This window comes from Chelonoidis abingdonii, chromosome 8 (genome assembly GCF_003597395.2).
Source record: "Chelonoidis abingdonii isolate Lonesome George chromosome 8, CheloAbing_2.0, whole genome shotgun sequence".
In the NCBI taxonomy this organism is placed as follows: Eukaryota; Metazoa; Chordata; order Testudines; family Testudinidae; genus Chelonoidis; species Chelonoidis abingdonii.
Window position 1 is genome coordinate 83,886,518 of NC_133776.1, and position 24,481 is coordinate 83,910,998.

The window sequence follows — 24,481 nt, forward strand, 5'->3', positions numbered from 1 at the left end:
GGAAATCCTGGATGCCCCATCATCCTAGGCATTGGCACTTCTTACTGAGGACTGTCTGGTATTGTGACTCCTACTCAGACCTATGCCACCAACACTCCTGCTATCTCTGTGACACCACGATGTTCATGAGGAACTACAATGCATTGGTCCCTCCCAGAAACACCCATCTAGCCAACATGAGTGTAGAGGCTCTCTACACAAACATTCCCCACACACGATGGATTACAAGCTGTCAGGAACAGTATCCTGATGATGCCACAGCACAACTGGTTGCTGAGGCTCTGGCCTCATCCTCAAACCACCAACTATTTCAAATTTCGATGACTTTATATATCTCCAAGCAAGGTGGCACGCTATGGCACCATTATGGCCCACAATATGCCAACATTTTTATGGCTGACCCTGGAACAATGCTTCCTCAGCTCTCGTCCATCACGCCCTTCTCTTACCTACGCTACGTTGATGACATCTTCATTCATCTGACCCATTGGGAAAGAGACTCTGAAAAAATTCCACCCGATTTCAACGCTTCCACCTCACCATAAACCTCAGCTGGACAACCTACAGGGAGGATCCAACTTCCTAGACACCAACGGTTGAATAAGTGATGGTCACATGTAACACCACCCTATACCGAAAACCTACCACCGCTATGCCTTACCCTTCATGCCTCCAGCTTCCATTCCGGCCACACACGATCCATTTCATATAGCCAAGCACTAGGTACAACAGCATTGCTCTAACCCCTAGACAGAGCCCCAACACCTACAAAATCTCACCAAGCATTCTCAAAACTACAATACCGCACGAGGAAATAAGGGAAACAGATCAACAGAGCCAGATGTGTACCAGAAGCCTCCCTAATGCAAGACAAATCAAGAAAGAAACCAACGGACTCCACTAGCCATCACATACAGTCCCCAGCTAAACCTCTCCAACGGATCATCAGGGATCTACAAACCATCCTGGACAATGATCCCACACTTTCAACAGGCCTTGAAGGTGCAGGGCCAGTCCTTGCCCACAGACAACCTGCCAACCTGAAGCCATAATTTCTCACCCAGTACTGCACATTGCACCATAGCAAACTCTAACTCAGGAACCAATCCATGCACAAACCTCGATTGCCAATTCTGCCCACATATCTACCACCAGCCGGATCCCAAACCCCCCAATTGAACGGACCTAACAGTATCAGCCATACCATCACTGGTCATTTCACCTGCACATCCACCAATTTTAATATTACACCATCATATGCTAGTAATGCCCCTCTGCTATGTACATCGGCCAAACTGACAGTCTCTATGGAAAAGGATAAATGGACACAATCAGATATTAGGAATGGGAAACAATATACAAAAAACTTGTAGGAGAGCACTTTCAAACCCTTCCCCGGACACACAATGCAGATCTTAACGTGGCATCCTGCAGCCAAAAACCTTCAGCACCAGACTTCAAAGAGAAACTGCTGAGCTTCAGTTCATCTGCAAAATTTGACACCATCAGCTCAGATTTCAAACAAAGACTGTGAAATTGGCTTGCCAACTACAAACCATTTCTTCTCCCTTGGTTTCTCACACCCCGCGGCTAGGAGGGCCTCATCCTCCCTGCTTGAACTAAACCTCATTATCTCTAGCCTGCTTCTTACTAGCATGATATATACCTGCCCTGGAAATTGCCACTACATGCGTCCCGAGAAGTGGGTTATTCACCCATGAAAGCTCAGGCACAAACGTCTGTTAGTCTATAAGGTGCCACAGGACTCTTTGCTGCTTTTACAGATCCAGACTAACATGGCTACCCTCTGATACTTAATAATTAGTCAGGCCGGCGCTAGGGTTTCGTTGGCGCCGCTGTAAGGTGCCAGGCCATTCGCCGCCCCGCGCGCGGGTCTCGCGGCTCTGGTTGGAGCTGCTGCAGGCATGCCTGCGGCAGGGTCCACCGGAGCCGTGGGACTGGGCAGACTGTCCACAGATACGACTGCGGCAGCTCCACCGGAGCCACCTGCTGGCCCCCCGGTAAAATGCGCCCCCCCCAATGCTGCACCCCAGGGAAAGCGCCGGCCCTGGGTGGTCCCTGACCGGGGGGCACCCATGACCCCAGGGGGTGCGCCCTGGGCTGCCGGGCCTCGGCGGGGCTCCTGACCTGGGTGCGCGGCGCCCGGCTCCGGGTCACGGCTGGTGGGCTCCCTGACCCCCGGGGCGCGCTGAACCCCAAGGGGGGAGGCGCCCTGGGCTGCCAGACTGCGTCGGCGGCTCCCTAACACCGGGGCGGGCGGTGCCCTGGGCTGCCGGGCTGCGGCAGTGGCGCATGACCGGGTGGACACCTTGGGTGCGGCTCAGGCGCCTCCTTTTGGTAGTCAGACCTGTTCATGATGACAACAGCACCTCCTTTATCAGCCTTTTTGATTATAATGTCAGGGTGGTTTCTGAGGCTGTGGATGGCATTGCGTTCTGCATGACTTAGATTACAAGGCAAGCAATGTTGTTTTTCCACAATTTCTGCCTGTGCATGTCGGCGGAAGCATTCTATGTGTAGATCCAGGCTGTCATTTCGACCTTCAGGAGGAGTCCATGTGGAGTTTTAATTCTTGTGCTGTTCGTGGGAGGGTAACTGTGTATTAGTGGGCTGTTCAGTGTTATCCTGAAAGTATTCTTTGAGTTGGAGATGATGAAAGTAGGTTTCCAGATCGCCACAGAACTGTATCATGTTAGTGGGCGTGGCAGGGCAGAAAGAGAGTCCCCGAGATAGGACAGATTTTTCTTCTGGGCTGAGTGTGTAGTTGGATAGATTGACGATATTGCTGGGTGGGTTAGGGGTACCACGGTTGTGGCCCCATTGACAGGTAGGAGTTTAGACAACTTACAGTCCTTTTTCCTTTGTAGAGAGGTGAAGTGAGTAATGTAGATCTCCTGTCTTATTTAGTGAAGTCCGTTTGTATGGAATTTTTGTTATTTATGAGAGTCTCCAGGTTGGAGAGCTCTTTTTTGATGTTTTCCTGTTTGCTGTATAGGATGCTGATCAGGTGGTTCCTCAGTTTAACTACATTATTGTTATTGGTATTTCAAATTCTCAGATGAGAGAGCAGTGTGAGTTTCTTACACCACATCAGGGAAGGTGCCTGAATCAGACACATACTTGAGCAGATTTGATCTTAACCCATTCTCTGAAGAGAAAGAGACTCTGTGCTGCAAAGGGTCTAATTAAACCATCGCTTTCTACAAGGATACCCAACAACCCACAGCTGAGTGGAAAACTTTCTCTTCTCCTGCCCTTTTGTCTCCGAGGCTTATGGTGTTGTTTGTTGGTATGTACATCAGGGATCATACTCTTTTCATTCTGCTCAATATGTCAGTGCGGCGCTATTAATTGCTGGACCTTGTCAGGCTTAGACAGCTGAAAACACTTAGATGTGCTCTTTAGCAGCACATGAGAGGTGATGCATTGACTTTTAAAGAATCTTACTATGTTGTGGCAAAACTGAAACACATCCTTGATTCTCACATGGAACAGCTTTATATCCTTTCTGCTTTTGAGCATCTGACTCCTTCCTCAAGTCCATCATCAGGTACACTGCCCATGGGTTCTGTAAGACTTCTCCCAGAAGGTGAAATCAATCTCCACTTGCAAACATCAGATTTCATGTGGAGATCTTTGCAAGGTTGTGAGAGGGAACTGAATGTTCACCTTCAACCTGTGGAGCAGGGATAGCTGCTACCGCCCTCTACAAACCATAGAGTACATCTAATCAAAGAACTAGCAACTGTATCCAAGCCTTATCTATCCCCAAAACCTTAAATGCAGGATTGCCCAGGTGGGGGGGCAAGTGGGGTAATTTGCCCCGGGCCCTGCGAGCCCTGGTCCGGCAGCGGTCCTGGTCTTCGGCGGCATTTCGGCGCCGGGGGCCCTTCAGTGCTGCTGAAGATGGAGAGCGACTGAAGGGTCCCCTGCCGCCAAAATGCCGCCAAAGACCTGGACCGTCGCTGGGTGAGTACAAGCGCTGCAGCTCCCCTGCTTTTCTCCAGGCCCCCTGAATCCTCTGGGTGGCCCTGCTTAAATGTGTCAACCTATTGGGAATGGTACAGAGATCCCCTTCCAGGACAGGCAGAGGTGCAAGGACTCCTGTAATCACTCCACCTTAGTGCCTTGCATCCATCCTTTGTTCCTTCCATAAATTTCCCCCATGGAGAATGCTGAGGGGGACTATTTCCAAGCATTTTTTCGAAAAGCTGAATGAGTGTAGGCATGAGGTTGAGCACTGAGCCTTCCAGGGGTGCAGAACACACAAGGGTAGCCTGGGAAAGGGGTGGGTCAATGTGACATTAACCCACCTTGGTGCCCTTAGGTTTCTGGGCTGTTGCGGGGGCTAAAATGGTCTCCGTGTAAGTTAAGCAGCCAGAGAGCTAGATTGCAGCAGCTCTGCCTTAGCTGCTTACTGGCAACTCTGCAACCCTCAACACACGCCCTTAATGTACCTCCTCCTGCTCATGGCCCCACCCATATGCACCCTGAGTTGGCCTGTATAAGGCAGTCGGTAGCATACCAATGCAGTGCCTGCACCAAGTATATTCTCCTTCAGCTGGCTGGGGCTTTTACAGCCTCTCTTCATCAGCATAGAGGGGTTGTAGCATATGGGAGAATCCATCCAAGTGCATGTCCCTAAAAGTGTCTGAGAAAAATAGAGGAGAGGACAGAAGGTGAGCTGAGCACCAAAACAAACCTTGTGACATGTCTGTTACCACTTCAAACCACAGCTTTGGGGAGAAGAAGGAGGGAAGCAGTTAGCTCCTCAAAGCAGAGACTGGACAAAGCTGGGAGCATTTCTCATATGTACTCCTTTCACGAGAGGAGTAAAAATGTCAGTCTTTGCCCTGTTGAAATGTGTCACACAAGGAATGAGAAGGGGCACTTTTCCAATCCAGAATGACTTCTGCAATGTCCTTCAAGTGAGTAGCACAGGATGCAGGACAGGCTGTCCCATGCAGTGCAGGACAGGGGGCAGCTGACTTATTTTAACCAGTTGGGATAAACCAATAACCCACTGGAATCTTTGCCCAAAATGGCAGCTGAAGCCAATGCCTGAACCCCAAGCAGGGATTTCCCTACACCTCCCCCAAGTTTCCCTATCAGACCACCCAGTGGTCAAACCAACCAAGATGAAGAACATACCAAGAATATGTCATCTGAAGGTTCAAGTGGTGTATCTATAGCCAAACAACCCAAAGCACAAATACAGCTACCTACTGAAGAAACTGTGTCTCCACAACCAAAAGGCAGTTCCTGATGTTTGTAGGTCAAACTTTTCCCATTTATTGACATTACAAAAGATGGCTACTGGTGCACCTCTTGCAAAAAAGCTTATGAATAAGGAAAACTTCCCATTGCTACAATTGTGGAGGAGCTTGGTTTGCCAAACCAATTAGCAAAGCCAGCAATGCTGACAAACTATATGAAAAGGCTGCGGAACACCAAGTCTCTGGACTGCATTGACATATAGAAAACCTTACAAACCAGTCACTGTGAAAGCCAATTTTAAAAGTTCTTTATGAAATTGTTAATGCTGGAGGCACAACACAGTTTATGCAAACAAATATGGCTGTCACATCATACTTTCTATTTTAGCAAGAAATACCACACACTACAAACTAGAGGTCAATGTTAAGTGCGTTGACACTTGTTAACCCTAGGGTTGGACACTGGTTCCAAATAAGACGGCAAATGCTCACTCTCTTTCTGCAAGAAGCTCAGCTGACTGGTTAGAAGCATGCAGTACAATTGTGAAGGACTCAGCAGTTGAAAAAGTGAAGAACTCTCTCATCAAATTCAAAACTTTTTACATACATGGCTGATGAACTCATCGATGCAAATGGATGTCAAGTATTGTAATTGCATACGTTATCTTGAAGTTAGTGGTAGGTCAGTAGATGCATTTCTAGATGTTCAGGTTATAGAAGACACATCGGCTGCATCTGTGACAACCCACATTTTAGAAGAGTTAAATACTTCTAAATCGGACCACAAACAGATGGCTGCTTATACATTTGATGAAGCTGCAAACTTCTCTGGAAGACATGGTAGAGTAAAAGCTTTGTTCAGAGAAAAGTGTAACCCTAATCTCTCCTATATACTCTGTAGAGGCCATCATAACTTCAGTAGCCAGCGACATAATGGAGCAAATAATTTTATTTTCAAACATCTAAAAGATTATAAGGTGATAAGTAACAGTCAGCATGGATTTGTCAAGAACAAATCATGTCAAACCAACTTAATAGCTTTCTTTGACAGGCTTTGTGGATTGGGGGGAAGTGGTAGATGTGGGATATCTTGACTTTAGTAAGGCTTTTGATACTGTTTCACATGACCTTCTCATAAACAAATTAGAAAAATACAATTTATATGGAGCTACTATAAGGCGGGTGCAATACTGGTTGGAAAACCATTCCCAGAGAGCAGTTATCAGTGGTTTGCAGTCATGATGGAAGGGCATATCAAGTAGGGTCCTGCAGGAATTGGTCTGGGTAAAGTTCTGTTCAATATCTTCATCAACGATTTAGATTTAGAACCATTTGGCTTTAGGTCACAGATTTATTACTGACCAAACAATAAGTGACTGGACTGGAAGCTCTTACTATTTGATTTCTACCCAACATTCATAAACCAGGTCCTGATCCATTTGGAACAGTGCTTCTTAGAACTGTCATTTTAACATAGCTTGTTGTATCTGAAAAGCACAACGTTGTCATTACGAGTAACTTGTGATCAAGATTTAAAAAATAAATCAAATTGGGAAGTGTCACTATCCTTACTCTTAGTTTGTTAAAAACATGTCTCCTGTAAGAGGCTGCTCTCAGCATGGGGATGGATGTGAAATTTAGTGACTTCTTACTGTTGTACACAATAGACACACAAGGTGGGTGAGGAAATAGCTTTTACTGGACCAACTGCTGGTGGTGGGAGAGACAAGCTTTTGAGTTACACAGAGCTCTTCCTTAGGTTTGGGAAAGGTGCTCAGAGAGTCACAGCTAAATACAATGTGGAATAGATAGTTTAGAATAAATACTTAGCCCATGTTCTGGGTTGTACACAGTGGCTGTTTCCTTGGCTGTTTTAGGCCAAAAGAATATGATGTGGATTGGGAATTCCTTGTGAAAACCATGTAACTGTACTAAAAACACAGTCATGCTCTATCTACCTGTCTCAGGTTCTTATATGGCCCCCACACCATAGTGCCTGAGCACCTCACAATCTTAGTGAGACACTATTATCCCTATTTTACAGATGGGGGAACTGAGGCACAAAGAGACTTGCCCAGCTTCACATAGGAAGTCTCTGGCAGAACAGGGTCTTGAACCCAGGTCTCCAGAGTGTCAGGCCCTAACTACTGAACCATCCTTCCTCTCTCTGTTAGTGAATGCAGAGACAGCAGAGATTTCAATGAGAATTGAACTGTTTAAAGCATAAGTCACTACTGCCTGAGCTAAAGGAGTGTCTCCTTTAGTTGTGAGTAAGTCTGTTAGAATCACTGTGGTTATCCCCAAGTGGGAGATATGATCACATGCCTTAAGCCAGTTTATTACAAATGCAGATGTGTGGCATGAGTCTATGGGAACTGGTGCTGCTTCTTTAATGACATAAGTCTCAAAATTAACAAGATTACAGTTGGTATGTTTTCAGCGGCCTCTCCAATTTTCTCTGTATTCGAGTCCAGTACATTACAAAAAGTGAAATTTCTTAGTGGTAGCTACTTGAACCAGTTTTTATTTGCATGGTCTGTGTTATGCCTTCAGAAGTGGTTCCTGCCTTCTGATACTAAACATGTCATCCTTGAACCCTCATTGTAAATTGTGATTGTGCAAGCTCCTGTAATGTGAGTCTATGTACATGCTGTCCCTGTGTGTATACACTAAGGTTATGGAATGGATGGCCCACGAGAAGTTCAGATTTAGAGTCTGGTGTTCAGCAGAAAGAATGACACACTTGAATCTCTTCTCTTGTCCATGATCCTGCACATTTGTACCCTTTCAAGTCTCCTGACAAATATTCTGCTGAGCATCAATGTGTTGAGTCACATGGTGGCAATTACTCGATGCCATGTTTGTGAGGTTAGCACACAACACAACCCCTAGTGATTCCGTTTGTAGGAAGTAGAGATGAGCATGAGCCACAAGGTTAGGTTCCAGATCCAAACTCCCCCAGAGTCCAAGGGTGTTCGGGTCTGGGGTTTTGGTTTGGCCCATTTTAGAGACGGAGACCAACTGTAAGTCAGGGTTCCTCTCAGTGGTGCAAGTACAGTGGTATGGTCTGTTACACCAGACCTGTAAGATATTTATAGCCGGCACTCCATACTGGAAAGACACAGAAGGAGCAGAACGTGGGGCCACCCAGCGGCCCCATGCCAGCAACTTCACGTCAGAGGACAGGGCTGAGGGCAGGGTTGGGGGCGGTACAGCTACACCAAAGGAACCGCTGTGCTCTCCCAGGAACTGCGGTGGCAAAAGAAGCAGAATGTGTAGCTCCTCTGGCACGGCTGTACTGCCCCAGCCCTCCCCCAGCCCTGTCCTCCAGAGGGGTTGGGGGCAGGGCTGGGGGTGGTACAGCCACTCTGGAAGAGCTGCCAGCATGAGGCCACCCAGCGGCCCCATGTTCTGCTCCTTTTGCCACTGTGGTTCCAGAGAGCCCTGTGGTTCAGAAGTCTCCAGCGAGGCGGGAGGAGGACAGAGCCCACCCCCAGGTAACATGGGATGGATCATGGGGAGGGGACAGGGAGAGTGCAGTGGCCCCGTGCTGGAGGTGGGGAGGAGTCGCATGGGGGATCATGTTCCCCCCCACCAGTTAGCTGGTGCCCCCCATTTGTGTCCCTCCAATGAGTGCAGTATACAGTTAAGAAATTAATTCTACTTGCACCACTGGTTCCTCTGAGTTTTAGGTTAATCAGATCCATTGCAGTTGTAGGAAAAGTCAGTGGCAAAGTTCAGACCCAGACTGGAACTTCCTCAAAGTTCAGAGGTGTTCAGAACTGGGGGTTTGGAACAGGTTTATCTGAGCTGGAAAGAAAACAGTCGGAGGAGAAAATGAATGAGTTTGGAAAATGATGACATCACCAACAAATGCTCCACATCCTTTGAATGTATTTGTCCTTCTGGATAGTTTGAATTGGTAGATTATATGCATCAATCAGAAGAATCCTAGAAATGCTCCTTAAAACTAGCAGTAAAGAGTGCAAGTTCAGAGAGAAATACTCCAGCAGATCTGTCAGGCTGGTGCAATCTGGTCAGTGTGTGTTAATGAGGCAGTTGTGTTGTTTTGGGCAAGTTTATAAAGCAGCTTCTTGTAAATATGCAGGTAAAAATCTTCCTTCACTGTCTCCTCCTGAATGAGAAATGTTCTGTTTGAACTGAACAAGGAATCTCAAACATTGGCAACGGAGTTTTGCTTTTATTTTTTTTATTGTTTTTATGTTTTTGAAGGGAAGCAGAAGAATCCATCTTACATCACACATAACACAAGCCTACACTTACTCCTGACACAGATCAACACAACACACTTATTCTAGACCTAGTCAGAAAATGGTAAATATTTTGTAGTCTCAGTCTAGTTCCCATCACAGAAACCATTGAATGAGCCATGGAGCATGGACTCCCCTCCCACCCCAGAAATACTCCTTCCTTGCTAGGATAGGTTGAGAGTGTGGGGCGAGCTTGCACAGCTACTGTCTGGGCTGTACCTATTCTGTGAGCTAAAGATCCACCACAGTGGTGGGCAACTTGTGGCCCGCAGGCCGCACGTGGCCCATCAGCGTAATCCACTGGCGGGCCACGAGACAGTTTGTTTATAAGGACCATCCACAGGCATGGCTGCCCGCAGCTCCCAGTGGCTGCAGTTCACTGTTCTGGGCCAATGGGAGCTGCGGGAAGTGGTGTGGGCCACAGGGATGTGCTGGCCGCTGCTTCCCGCAGCTCCCATTGGCCAGGAATGGTGAACCGCGGCCACTGGGAGCTGCGGGCGGCCATGCCTGCAGATGGTCAACGTCAGCAAAATGTCTCGTGGCCTGCCAGCAGATTACCCTGACGGCCCACATGTGGCCCGCGGGCCGCAGGTTGCCCACAACTGATCCAGCATCTTTCACCAGCACTGAATGTGACAGAGTGGCAAAGTGGGTGGCATGTCTGGTGCCAGGCACTGCTAGAAGGTAACAGCCTCTGCTGGCAGAGAAAGAACTTTCTCTTTTAGGGTTAATGGGAGAGGCCTGTTCTTTGGTGTTGGAGGTTCAAACCCTACTGGCATCTTATGAAAGTGTCTGTTCCATAAACTCACCCAACAGACAGAGGCGACAGTAAATAAGCCCAACAGCAAACATCTATTTCTTTAACAGAGCTTTAAATGACAGCTCAGACCTAAGGCCTGATTCTGATCTCACACTGCTGTAACTCCATCAGCTTCAGTGGCGTGAGGTCAGGATCAGATCCCAATCACTTTGAATGCCATCAGGAGCACTGCTGTCACTATTCTATGCACTGTTCGATCATGAAGGTGTCATGACAAAAAACACTGCCTCCTGCTGATTGACTGTCATGTAACCTACATTAGCCTGCTATGGGGCTTTGTCCCCGTCTAATGATTGGACCACACAGAAGTTTGTCTGAGTCTGCTACTGCCTGCCTTCTAAGGAGGCTGGTCCTTTAGCTTAAGTAGCCAAGGCTTATACTTTTTAGATCGAGAGGTCCTGTTCAGACCCTGGATATCTCCCCTGGGTCCAGGAGTTTTGTTGTTATATCCCACGGCAACAGAAGTAACATGCCAACTCAGATCTTTAATGACTAGGATCATGTGATGAGAAAAGATGGCTCAAGGAGGCTTGGGCCACATCCACTTAAATTAAAGAGCCTAGCATCTTTCTGAAATCTTGGCAGTTTTTAATTTCAATGAAAACGACACTCATTTGTTGCCCGTCATCCTGGTCTCCATGCATAAACTTCCTGAGTAAATTCTCAAGAGCAGATTTCCTGGAATGCATCGAAGATCAGCCCTGTTTTTCGCATTTCAGTATGTAAGGCCTGTGCATTGGCAGTGTTTCTACATTTGTCTTACCCTTACTGCCATCAATCATTTGCTTTTCAGAATTCACTGAGTGTAGAGAGAGGACAGGAACTGGGAAACAAAGTATTGTATATTTATCTTTTAAGGACCTAAATGACCTGGAGGCGGGGGGAAGAGAGGGGTTTTTTGTGTGTGTTTTTGTTTTCCTAGTGTAGAAATGAACTTTCTGGATGGTTGTAGCATAAATAAAGTTACTACAACCCCTTTTCCTTTTACTCCACTCTTCTGTATATCTGTGTGCATCTCCTCTGTGTGGAGAAATCTGTTAGCAATGCAGCACGTGCAGTACCAAGGACAAAGAGATTGTGCCATAAGGTATTTATAGTTTGATAGCGTACATGGTGCTGGGCAGAACTGAGAAGAAGAGATAGTCCCTTACTCTTCAAAACATAGGGTCTAGTTTTCAGACCCACACTGAGGTTCCAAATGATTGGGTGTGGGTTGCTCCTTCTGACAAAAGGCATAATAAGAGCTCAGCTTCTCTACCTGTGGCACATAATAGTTTAGTCTCCTATGGCCTCTAATGCTTTGGTCTGATTTCCATTGTTGGGTTTAATGTGCAGGTGGCTGGATGGTGCTGGTGGCCTGCGAGATACAGGAAGTCAGACGAAAAGAACCTGTGGTTCCTTCTGGCCTTAAACTCTGTGATTCTTGCCATCTTATCTGTCCCTAAACTGAACAGCCTCCTAGAAATAACAACATCCTTCATCCAAAGATTAATCCACAATACACATAGTGCCTTGATCAAGTTACACAAGAAGCCAGTGGACTGAAGGGAGGTCTCCTGAGGCACGGGCCTGTGCTCTAACCACTAGACCACATGCTCTGTTCCATAAAGTTATGTATTTTCTGAACTGCTTTAAAAGCAGAAGAAACCATCCTGCTCCTCACTGCCATACTAAATGGAAGACTCATTTATGGTTCCAGCTTTTCCTTTGCATTTGACTGACAGCCAAGTTCCCTTCACTGCCTGGTCACTGGAGCTGATTAGTATGCGAAAGGGCCCGCCTCGCATTGAGAGATGCAGCAGCGGCAGCTTGCAGAGCTGTCACACTCACACAGGCTGCTTATCTGCTCTGGCTTGACGAATTAAAAAGCAAGCCAGCCAGCAAGAAAGAGAAGGAGAGAGAGAGGGGGGAAGAGAAAGAGAGAGGACCTTGCAGCCAGCATTTGCGGTTTTGGTTTTTTTTTAAAGGAAGGATTTTGCGTCTGAAGTGATCACTGCTTGTGATGATGCTTCACTTAGCAGGCTCCAGAACGAGCTAGAGGCAGCAGCTAGGGGGATAAACAAACAAACAAAAAGCAGACCAAAACCAAATACCAACCAACAAACCAAACCAGGAACAGTCTTCTCCTTTATTCTAGCATGGTGGATGTATGGACAGTCTTACAGAGCAGAGGTTGACATCTCCAAATCTACCAGCCCCACATCTTGAACACTACAGTGTTCTGCATTGCACCATGACCTTGGATGTTCAAACGGTGGTCGTTTTTGCAGTGATCGTAGTGCTACTGCTTGTGAATGTCATACTCATGTTCTTCCTGGGCACTCGTTAAATGGATTTTTTCTCCTGAGCTGTTGGGGGCTACTGCCACTAGCAATTCAACAAGAGAGCAAGAGCGAGCGAGAGAGAGAGAGAGAGAGAGAAAGGAGAGAGAGAGAGAGAGAGAGAAAGAGAGAGAGATTTCTTACTGAGGGGGGAAAACGCACTGAGCTTCAACATGGCCTCGCTGTGATATGTATGACGTTGGTATATTATCTCTCCGTAAATCTTTTGTCATGTCTTGTCTTTTAAGTATGCCTGTAAGTGTAGCTGCTTATTGCCTGGGTTTTAAATGTGATAATAATAATAATCCAGTCATATATCTCTTGGTTACAGATAGCTGAATACAGTCTACATACCTAGCTAGAAACAGAGTAAAAAAAAATTGTTAAAAGAATAAGCACTAGGTGTGTTGTTTTGATTCCTTTAAAAAATATGGACTCCCTTTAAGAACAGAATAGGGATTTTTTGGTCAACATTTCTTGCAAGCAATTAATGTCTAGTGTCTCTGAGAGTAACTGTGTAGTTGCCAGGTGAGAGATGGTGTGTATTTAATTGAATCTAGAGCACCAGCCGTTTTTAAAAGGTGGAGAGAAATCCTAGCTGAGAAATTAATGTTATTAAATCTTTGCTAAAATAACATTTAGCCACAAAAAGGGGAAGAAATTTTATTTATTTATTTATTTCTGTTGCCTTGACAGTGTGACTCGAATACTCAATGTTCAGTCCAGAAGCCTCCAAATTCAGTGTTCCCACCAGTTTAGCATAGCTGTTTTCTTAAGCATATAGCAGAGAATGAAACATAACCAGCTGGGCTTTTTTTCTGTTTATGTGTGTTTCATATCTTTGCAGAGTGGGAAGAGATCAGAGATGAAAAGTAATGCATGCTTTGTTTTCCTCTGTTAAAGCAACAGATGCAGAGGTTTTGGTCTTGTTTTGATTTTTTTCTAAAAATATTAGTTAGGCTTCCTTTTTTTTTAAAGTACAAGTGAAAAATCTTTGCCTATCTCAGGGATAACAGGATTCCAATATGGGCAGTTTTTGGCGACTTCATTTACATTGATTTTCTTGAAAATGAAGTGCTAAGGTACATATTATAGGCTCAATGAGAAGGTGGCCACTAGTTCGAGGTCCTTCTGCTAAGAGATGTCCAGAGCAAAATGAAATTGTTTGCAAGCTGGGTAACAGGGTGCTTTTGGAGATGGGTTTCAATGCACAAAGTTTAGTAGGAATACGAAATGTGCTGGGAAGAGTAATATCTTTTCCATGCAAATATCATACACAGAAGCAGTGTTTCTGTCTGAAAATCTTGTCCACTCTTTATTATTTCTGCTGGAAGAAAAGATTCAGGCTTGCTAAAATAAACAAATAAAAGTTAAAAATAATCATAGCCTGTTTTGGGAATGTTTGCATCTCATGACAATGTTAACTGTGAGTGTATTTCTGTGATAATACAGGCAGTTCAAACTAGCTCCATCTGTCTACATTATTTTTCCTATGTACTCAGTTAGCTGGAATAATACATATCCACAAAGCCATAGATGTAGACATATATAGATATAGACATATACTGTATACAGATATATATCCAGATGAGTGTGTCAGTTACAACTTAAGCAACAGTTTTATGTATAGTTAAGTGTATAGTTATAGTAAAGTGTCAGAATTTGAAAGTAAAACAAATGCTGCAAATCTGACACTTTCAAACCCTGCTTTAGCTGCAAATACAGGGAAGAAAAAAAATCACTAGCGTCAAATGTTGTAGCATTCAGCCACATAAACCAGCAAGAAATGTTTAATCAATATAGCAAGTTTTAATACATATTTTATCTATCTATCTATAAACAATACCTCCATAAATTGTGACACAAGCCCATAGCAACAACTCCAGTGCCTGCTGGCTGTTTTTCCTTTTATTCACTTGTAGCTACCCATGGAACAGGTGTTTGCTTCACTTTACAGAAGACTGAGTGGGTCTTCTTTTAAAAAATCATCATGATGATGATGGTTTGGATGGCTTAACAAGTAGAATTTGCCGTGTTTTCTATCTTAGCCATCTGATGTCAATATATGCATGGGTTGGAAAACCTCTTGGAACCGTATTGAATGAACATACATAACCATGAAATGGGAATTCTTTGCCTGGGATTTTTCCCCTCAGAAAACTAACAATCAAACAACCCCCCAAAATGATTTGAATTAATAATTTTGAATGGCATAGTTATTTAGAGGAGTAGAGGGGGAAACACAAAAAACAAAAATCGGGGAAAGAAGCAGGGGAAAGAAGCAGAAAGAGAGAAAACTGTTCTTAACTGTCTGATTTTTTTTTTTTAAGGTTAGATTTTGGCAAGAAGGTTTCCCTTTAAATAAGATTTCTACCAGGAATGCTTGATAACTAACGTGTATTTCTGTCTAGCACACTCACATTCCTTAATGCAGAGCTTCTGGCTGACATTTTGCATTCTGGAAATGTGTGTGTATATGACAGCATATGTTAGAGTATGTGTGAGCATGCTAGTATGTGAAGGGTCTGTGTTTGAGTGTGTTAGCTTGTATGCTACGATTTTGATTCCATTGCTGCGGTTTTGTATTTTGTGTTGCTAGGGGATTAAAATGGGGGTGCAAGTGTGGAATGAGGGGTGCCAAATGCTACGCTTAACTCTAATAATTGTAGAGTGATCACTGGGTATTGTTTTTTTAATTTCATTTTATTTAAAAATAAATCTGAAACCTGGAAATTGGAAATGGGAAAATAATTTCAATTTAAATCTTGTATTTTATTTACCTGAAGGCTAATGGAATCAAAGAAGGCAGATTTATATGTAACAATGTGAAAATGAAAGTTTGGGAATAGAAACGTTTGTGTGTCATTTAAACAATGTTGTTCTTATTGTATAGATAGCAGTTTCTCATAGACTTTTGGATGGGAAGGGAGGAGAAGGGCATTAAAAATTAGTCTATTTTTCCCCCAACCTGTTCATTAAAGGCCACTCTTTCAAATGGCCCTCAACTCGGCCTCTATGATCACGTCTTGGTGACATTGCAACTGCAATTTCGCATTTAAAAAATATAGCATTCAGCCATCTAACTGCCTGATTCTCAGGAGCAATTAGCTAGTTGTCTTTATTAAAATGAAAGAAATATCACAATATTCCACATTCATGGTCCAAGCCATGACTGCTTATAATAGTGAAGTGGTGTTGTTTGGGGTGACAACATGGCTGGATGTCCATATTTTATTACCTTCACTCTCAAATGATTGCACTTTCAATTTTAGGGTCTGGTCATACAAACACATATGCTTATGAGTAGCTTACATACATGAACTCAATGGGTCTATTCAAGTTACTTACATGTATACGTGTTTGCAGAGTATGGGTCTCAGAGGCTGTTTTGTAAGTTTGGCCCTTTAAGTCTCTCTTTTTCCTGAATACGAGTAGGGTCTGCTTCACTTTTGTGGGAAAGCTCAAGCCAGAAATAGGGCGAGAGGGGAAAGTTACCTTTTAATTAAAAATAAAAGAGAGAGAGAGAACATCCCTTCTGTAATATGCTGGCCATGAACATTACCCCGTTAATCCATAAAAGCTTTCCATTGACTGCTACATGTATATATGTTAGAGCTGGGGTGACTGGAGACCTAACTCGCTGTTTGTTGGCTTCAGCAGGATTCAATATTATTTCAAGAAAATGCCTCTGATTGTATCATAGCAACCCCTGAACCACACAGTACATAAAAAGTCCATTCTTCCTAAGCTGAAATCCACCTTCTTAAAGATCCAGGCACTTTTCCAGATAAGGGGAAACACAGGTGCATATTTTTCCTTCCCGATACTTCAGAAAAAGCGCATGTGTCACCATTGTCAGTACTAAATCTATTATTCTTTCCATTCTTCAATGTGGTTTTAATTCTGATTCTTTAAGGCTAACAAAAAGGATTTTAAAAAAAGCTTTTGCCTCCCCTCTTGAAATTCCTCCCGCCTCCATCCATTTTAAATCTCACATGACAAGTAAAAGGGGACGGGACAGCTCAGAGGTCTCTGACGTGATTGTTCTTTTCTGTCCCACCATTTGGATTTTACCCTGGGATGGCAGCAGTACAGCATTTGCTTATGCTTTATAGTGAATGAAGAGCTGAGTAGATTCCAGTCCTTTTGTGGGAACGCAGAGGTGCTTTCTCATCCCATAGATGAATGTTGTTAAGAGCTGCATGTTCACCTGACTCCTGCCCCCATCTGTTTGCATAATGTGGTTATATTTCTTTTTGGATCAGGTATTCAGTACACAGCCCAACTGCTGTGTATAATGTCTGAAGGAAAATTGCCAAAAATCCATGTAAGTTTTTTTTTTTAATTTGTTAAATTAACAGAACCCATTTCTTCTTTACTGTTCATTTCATTTTATTGTTGTTCTTTTATTTTTATTTAATGAATGCTGGTTGTGATTGGAGATATAGTTCTTAATTCTTTGTATACAGTGCTTGCCTGCTTGCATGTATGTATCGATGTACCTATGACTGTACTGTATTTGTATATGCTATATATTGTTAGTAATGCATCTTGGTAGAAGAGGAGGGGTTGTCTGTATTTTGTATTCACAACGTATGTCTTTCTGAACTGAGTACAGTAATTTTATTCATTGTGTATCTCATCTAATGGGATGTTATCCCGGCTACTTTATAAATTGTGTCATTTGCTCTCTTTTATATGAGATATTCTTAACTGTTCAAAGTTAGGAAGATTGAGGGAAACTATCTAAATGGTATCAATAACAATAACTGTGCTGCTGCGGAGAGGATGTATTTGTCTCGGAGTTACAGCTGGTGACTGGAGGACAGGTGTCCAGGTAGCCATTCCCAACTCTGCCACTGACTTTCTGAGTGGCCTTGTCCAAATCACTTCACCTCTTTGAGCCTTGGTCTCCCGGGCTGTAAAATTGGGATAATGCTACATCAGTGGAGTATAGTGAGGAACAATCAATGTTTTCTCATATCCTAATATGTCATTTGAATGTAATGTATTATTATTCTATTCAAATGGCTGAGCTGAGTGTGGCAATAGTTGGCTAGAGGGCGTCTGCCCATACCATACGCAGATGGATTTAGCATTTTGTTTTAAGGGAATCCCGTTTTGGCCTGTGAGCTGTAGCGATTTATACTTCCAACTAAAAATAGATGCTCCTGGAGGAAGAGCTGCTGAAGAAACCATGAAGGATCTTTTTTTCATGTGACTATGAGCTTTTCCCTTAGAGAAAAAAGACTTTATTTTTAATTCTAGAGAACCCTCAGACTGCTGGGCTCTCTGTAACCCTTTCTATGATCACTGCCTTCAAAGCATCATGCCGCCTGCTTTTCCAGTCAGAAAAGCACTTTTAGAATATTACGTTCCACGTTGTCAGGACCTTCCACTGGGAAGAGGAAACTTGTGGCAGAAAGTCCTCCAGAGAATTCCCATTGATGTGTGTGTCTTTAGGGTCAGGAGGCTTTGTCAATAGAGGATAACCAAAATTAAAGAGAAGTCCGAGGAATTGAAGGAGCTGTGTTTCAAAGGCAGTTAAAGAAAGAGACATGGATTCGTGATGGTAATATTTAGCATGGTTTATCTGCACTGTATCCTAAAGTGCTGCATAAGATCTTTTAGCAATCTTTATCCCCATTATAAAGATGAGGAAACCAAAACACAGAGAGGTCACATGGTGAGTTAATGGCAGAGTTAGGAATAGAATCAAGACCTCCTGATTCTCAGTCAAGTGCCTTATCCAATAGTCCACATTGCCCCCTGAGTGTCAGAGGTGCACTTCAGGTAATCATGCAGAAGTGTGGATACCTCTTTGAAGCTTGTATTAATTTTATCTGAATGTTGTTATCTGGAAATATCACGAGAACAGGCTTGATTTTGAGATTTCCTGGATGGCCTGTTTTCAGTTTGGTAGGGAGTATTTTTCTCACTGCTATTTTGAGATTTCCATTTCTCCGTCTGATAGAATCCAGGAACCATTAATGCATGAAAAAAATTAAGTATATGCCCATGGAGTTTCGGACAATAGATAATAGTGGCTAAGAGGCTTGTCTGTTCTGAGCCTGAACAGAGACATATGAGTCGATATTACTCGATTGCTGCCTGTGATTGTCTATGTCTGTTCTCAGTTGAAGTCCCTGGCTAACTAAAATATGAGTATGTATTTCCAGCCCATTTCCTCTACTTTCTGATCCAATTGGCTAAAGGGGTAACTGTTTTTGTAGCCCTGCTGCCCTGTGTCAGTAGGTGGCACTCTTCTTTCTGAGTCAGTACTGAAGCAGTGCCCCAGCTACCTCAGGGGATGGTGTGCTGCTTGTGTTTTCTATTTTTCTGGCATCCCATATGTAAACTGAGGCTCCTGATAATTTTGAGTCATTAGCTGGCTCATTGCACTTTCAAGAGAGTAAGTATGTGCTGAGCAAATGTAAGTTTGTATTTTGCCTCCCTCAGTTTCCCCTTCAAATTTCAATGTGCTCTGGTATTCTTCACATCTTGTGCTAAGCTGTCATGTATTGTTGCTGTGCACTGTTGAGCAGCTGCCACAATCTTCTCCAGAGAGGGCTGCATTTTTGCAGTGGGTGAAGTGATTTGTTGTACAGAGTTTGTTAAATGCACTGCATGAAAGAAAAAACAATAGTTTATTTTCTGCTTGGAAGTATAGCCAGTATCCGTTACCCTCGTTTTCATATACTTGTGGCAACCCCACAAGCTGGACTTTATAAAGAGATATCTTACACATAATGATGAGGATAATTATCATTGAGTTTACAGTGTGATAATTATTCAGGGAGGTATCAAAGTATCTTTTAAATGCCCAACAGTAAACTTGGAGAATCTTATTATTTAAGTAAAACTCTGTTGATTTATATTTTCTTCCCAATTTCCACCTTGTTTCAAATACTTGGGACATTTGCCTGAAAGCAGATCTCTGTTACTAAAGGGTGAACTTTCTCCAGGGGCAGATTTCTGAATCCATAATCCTCTGTTTGTGACATTGTAACTGGTTGCTGTAAAAGTGATTGCAATGTCACAAACAGAAGACGTTGGGAGTGGAATCAGAAGAAGAAATAAATTATTATTATTATTATTATTATTATTATTATTTTAAGAAACATAAATCCTAATTTCCTGGGATATGTCTCTCTCTAGTAATTTAAAAACAACAACGGGGGTGGAGGGGGACACACCACAACAAAACAGCCTCCTGCCCAGAATAAATAAATACACATTTGAAACAACAGCAACATAGGGCTTAGTCTTTATTCTGCTAAACTGTGGAGTTATTTTGCTGGGAATAGTTGCAGAAAAAGTTTTTGACATATAAAATGAACCAATTGGGAAAGCAGAATGAAGATTTGCTTGTATCCTCAAGAGAGGATTTTTCAAAGAATTCCCATCGACCAGATTTCCTATGTTAATTTTGATGGCACTGTTCCCTTCTGTTTTAGTTATGGTAATTCTGTTTGTCTGGCAAGATTTATACAATGGGTTGTGTACTGTAATTTCTATTCTGACACTAAATTTATATTTCAGTAATGCTTGCTATCTAAAATTCATTCTCTGTAATTTGATAAGCTACTGATTAGTTTATGTGCTGTTCTCTTTCCTTACCTAGCTGAGGTGCAGTCACTTTTATTGTAAACTTTCAAAAGTGTGATTAAGCTTTGGTGGCTGTTTTTAATATGCATTGCTGGGCCCAGGAGTAATGCCGGTACTTTGATTTTTTAAGCTTCCATCAAAATTCTGTTTAAAAAGCACACAATGTTAGAATGCTTTCTGGATCTGAATGGAATGTGTTTGAAAGCTTTGCGAAGCATCAGTTTCTTTTTAAGGGCAACAGGAATGTTTACACCAATCTGATCTAGAACTGTGCATTGAAATGAAAATGTATTACTGCAGTTTTGTGTGTGTGTGTGTGTGTGAGAGAGAGAGAGATACCTGTGTTAACCATATACTTGTGTGTGTGTGTGTAGAGAGAGAGAGAGAGATACCTGTGTTAACCATATACGTGTGTGTGTGTGTGTGCGCGTGTGTGTGTGTGTGTCAAGTAGCTTTCCCTCATTTTGTCCCTCAGTAGGAGCAGCCACAGTGAGGAGCAGAGACTGTTGCCTCTGAGGGGGGATACGGAAGGTGGTGTGGTGTGAGGATGGAGCCTGGGCACTGCTCCTCTCTGCACTGATGAGTGGACTTGGCCTGTGAAGGTAGGAGTGTGCATTCCCAGCATCCTTCCAAAGGCAGGCAGGCACTGCCTCTCCAGCCGCTGTTCCTCTAGAGCCCCAGGAGGAATCCTGGCTGCATCAACCAAAACTTCTTCTGGGCCACGCATGGCAGCACTGTTACTCACCAACCTTCCAACCCAGAGAGTGGCTGAAAGCCAGAATCTGGCCTGATTATACACCAGTGCCAAGAGGAGATGGAAGATGAAGGAAGTTATAAGGAATGAAGGTTTTGGAATGAGTTATTGGCCACACATCAGCCTTCCCCATGTGCTGGGTATCACACCTGTGCTGGAGAAAAAGGGCTCTCCTCTTGTCATTGGGCCTTGTTTTCAGTGACGGGAGCTTCCTGACTGTGTCAGGCTCAGTGAACTAGGAGCATCAAGTCTCAGGTTTTGAACAAGAGTCATTTGTAATTAACAGGGAGAGGCTGCTGTAATTCAGGGGGGTTAGGCAACAGCTGGATGGATGTTCAGCCCCTCTGGTTAAGGCTAAATAAATCTCTAGTCCCATAGTGTCCAAGGCCAGATTTCAGCAATCTGCTGGAGAGCTAGGGTTCTGCAGAGCCATTTGAAAGTCTTTCCTGTTGAATTAAAAAAATGTAAAAAAAAAAAAAAAAAAAAAGAGAGAGAAAAGGAGTAGCCCTGGAAGGAGCTAGTTTGTCATCTTTATGTACTGCTAAATGTGTGACAGGAACGATTAGGAATGACTGTTAAGAGGAGACAGTCCTCTTCTGTGCAAATCGTGAGATCCCTTTACAATTGTTAATAAAAGCTGTTTGGAACTGCAGCCACTCCACCTTGCCTTAAGGCAACTTTAAAGATCCCTTCCTCTCCCCCACCACCCCCCCCCCCCCAAAAAAAGATCTCCTTAGGGCTCCAGGAAGTGGTGTTGATGACCCAGCACATGGTGCTCTCCTCTCTGAGTCAGTACTGCACCATTAGTCCAGCAGGGATGTACAGGGCACTGTGCTGGCTCAGCTGCCATTTTTCTGATGAGACATTTAACCCATGATTGGACTGCGACTAGTCATTAAAGCCACTTTAATAGCAGGTATCGCAGGGAGTTGTTTGAAGTGTTTGCTCCAACGTTCTTGTTATCTTCTTCCCTCCCCTCATTCCCCTAGTTTCAGTTTTGTTGGCATAGTTTTGTTGTTCACCTCCTGTTTTGTAGTGTTGCTGTGTATTGTGAAACAGTTGCTCTGTTTCATCCTATAAGTGGCTGCCTTTCAATGATGGTTTAAGTAATCTCTAGGGCAGGGGCGGCTCCAGGCCCCAGGATGCTAAACACGTGCTTGGGGCGGCAAGCCGCAGGGGGTGCTCTGGCGGTCGCCGCGAGGGCAGTAGGCAGGCTGCCTTCAGTGGCATCCCTGTGGAGGGTCCGCTGGTCCCGCAGCTTTGACGAACCTCCCACAGGCTGCGGGAGGTTCGCCAAAGCCGCGGGACCAGCGGACCCTCCGCAGGCAAGCCACCGAAGGCAGCCCACCTGCTGTGCTTGGGGCGGCAAAATGCCTAGAGCCGCCCCTGCTCTAGGGTCTGTTTTGTGTAACAGTTTGTTAGGTTGCCTCTCTCACATGCACACACACACTTGTATGTGTGTGCATGTATGTGTATACCTGTAAGTGTGTGTGTGTTCCCTGATATGGTTTGATAAATATGAGGCAATGGCAAGGCAAGTGCATGTTACATAATCTCATTAGGAGGCAGGCCTTCTGCAGGCAGCATTTGTTAGCATCATTTAACCATTGATGTGTGTAGTTCTGCCAACTGGCCATGTGTTCGTCATATACAGTTGTGTCTGATTTGAAAATCTGATTCCACCAGCCTTTGATTTTGTTATATTTTAAAAGTAAATAATAATAATAATTAATAATAGCAAAATCTCAGGATGAGGATGATGGATCTTCCTTTGCTTTATGTTTCGCCTGCAAGGAATCTTCCTTCTCTCTTCCCTGGCTCTGTTCTGTTCTCTTTACAATCACTGTGCCTCAAGAAATCAGACACAAATGTGGCTTGAAATAAATATTGCATCCCTCCCCCTATCTCTCATATGCTCTCACCCACCCATCCGCCTACACAGGAATGGGAGAATGAAATCAACATCTACTTTTAGCCAGAGCCTTATGGCTCTGGAAGCTGATTTTAGACTCTTTTCCCCAGCATTGTGGCTGTGGATGATGTGTATATGAATGGTAAAATAGGAGAGGATTTGAATACAGTATTAATTGGCTCTGCAGTCTTAAGAGTGTCCATCTGGACCCAGAGGGAGTAATGCTGACATATGCAGCGAACAGAAGAGTATTCAAAGAGGATGGGGCAGTTTCTTTGTTGTTCAGTAAGCATTGAGAGCTGGGGGAAGCATCATCAGTTAGATGGAACTCGGGGAGTGGGAAGAAACAGCAAATAAGAGGAACCTGGATTGAGTCAAATAGGAGTAAATAAGAGGATCTGAATTCTTCTTCCATACTAAAGAGCTTTTATCCAGCTGCTTACATGTTACAGCACCACTGCACTCTCCTCTCTCAGTACATCCAAAGGGAAGAGGAGCAGCAGCAGGGCATTGGGCAGGAAATTGCAAATATGTCTTAAACTCTTTCCATGCCTCAGTTTCTCTATTTGTAAAAGAGAGTTGTAATATTTACCTTCCTCACAGGGGGGTAGGCAGCTTAATTCAAATAAGTCTGTAAGATGCTTTATGGGCTTTGACAGGGAGAAGGTGCTAAAGAAGTAAAAACATGTGATGGCTTATTTATTTTTCATTTACCCAGTAAAAAGAAAAGAGCTCAAACTGTTTTCATCTCCCAAGGCATGGCAGATATATCTACCGGGACTAAGCTGGCAGTTGCCTTTTGAGTAAAGTGAATAACTCTGTATTGCTTTTAAAAATCAAAGCTCTCCACAGGGAGGTAGGAAATTGCCACACTGGCTCAGACCAGTGGTCCCTCTGGTTCAGTGTCCTGTCTCTGAAAGCGGCCAGTACCAGACATGTCAGAGAAAGATGCAACTAACTCCATTGCTGATAAAGGTGGAGTAACCTGCCTGTAGGGGATATTCCTTTCTGACCCCTGCTGGTTAGCTGGTGGGTGATGCCCTGAAGCACTAGTGTTTATAGCCTTTGTGTTTCAAAAAACAATATTCTCTAATGTAACTGTGGATGTTCTTGTGATTGGTTATTGGTTAGTGAATAATAAGCTACAATCCTTTAGGTACCCATCCAGTGCTCTAGGTGCCTTGCCCATTATAGGAAAAAGGATAAAGCACTGGAGGGAGACTCCAGAGACCTGGGTTCTGCCACTGGCCTGTTGAGTGACCTTGAGCAAGTCACATCCCCTTTCTGTGCCTTAATTTCCCCATCTGTAAAATCAGGATAATGATACTGACTTTCCTTTGTAAGGTGCTTGGAGATCTACCAATGGAAAGCACTAAGTACCGCTATGTATTACATTCATTATTGTTATTAACATGAACTAAGGATTGACCATAATTGTCTCCACCTCAGACCACACTGTCCCCAAAAGCCTAGGAGAAAATGGGTAAAACACAGGCTTTGGAGTGGGCCATGAAAGTTAACAAATTGTGAGGGGTGAGGGGGTGAGCTCTGAAATAAA

The 24,481-nt window shown here is 43.8% G+C and overlaps 2 protein-coding genes across 9 annotated transcripts in view; both read left to right on the plus strand.

Moving 5' to 3' along the window:
- ARHGEF9 (Cdc42 guanine nucleotide exchange factor 9) overlaps positions 1-24,481 on the plus strand; it is a 319,664-nt gene that overhangs the window by 149,019 nt on the left and 146,164 nt on the right. The window contains exons 1-2 of one of the 8 annotated variants that reach the window (XM_032771803.2): positions 12,762-12,840; positions 16,915-16,976. The exons of 4 other annotated variants lie outside the window; for them this stretch is intronic. In XM_032771803.2, coding sequence (XP_032627694.1) covers positions 16,947-16,976 — 30 coding nt within the window. In that variant the 5' untranslated portion in view covers positions 12,762-12,840; positions 16,915-16,946. Of the gene's footprint in view, positions 1-12,755; positions 12,848-16,744; positions 16,812-16,914; positions 16,977-24,481 lie in introns of those variants that run through there. 3 more of the 8 variants (XM_032771805.2, XM_032771804.2, XM_032771807.2) reach the window with 3 other exon arrangements.
- LOC142047206 (uncharacterized) lies at positions 12,151-12,657 on the plus strand. The gene has a single exon (XM_075068783.1). The coding sequence runs from the start codon at positions 12,478-12,480 to the stop codon at positions 12,655-12,657; it is 180 nt and encodes a 59-aa protein (XP_074924884.1). The 5' UTR covers positions 12,151-12,477.

Bases quoted from the DNA above. Each gene is read 5' to 3' on its own strand.
- LOC142047206 (XM_075068783.1), top strand. From the start codon at position 12,478: ATGGACAGTCTTACAGAGCAGAGGTTGACATCTCCAAATCTACCAGCC.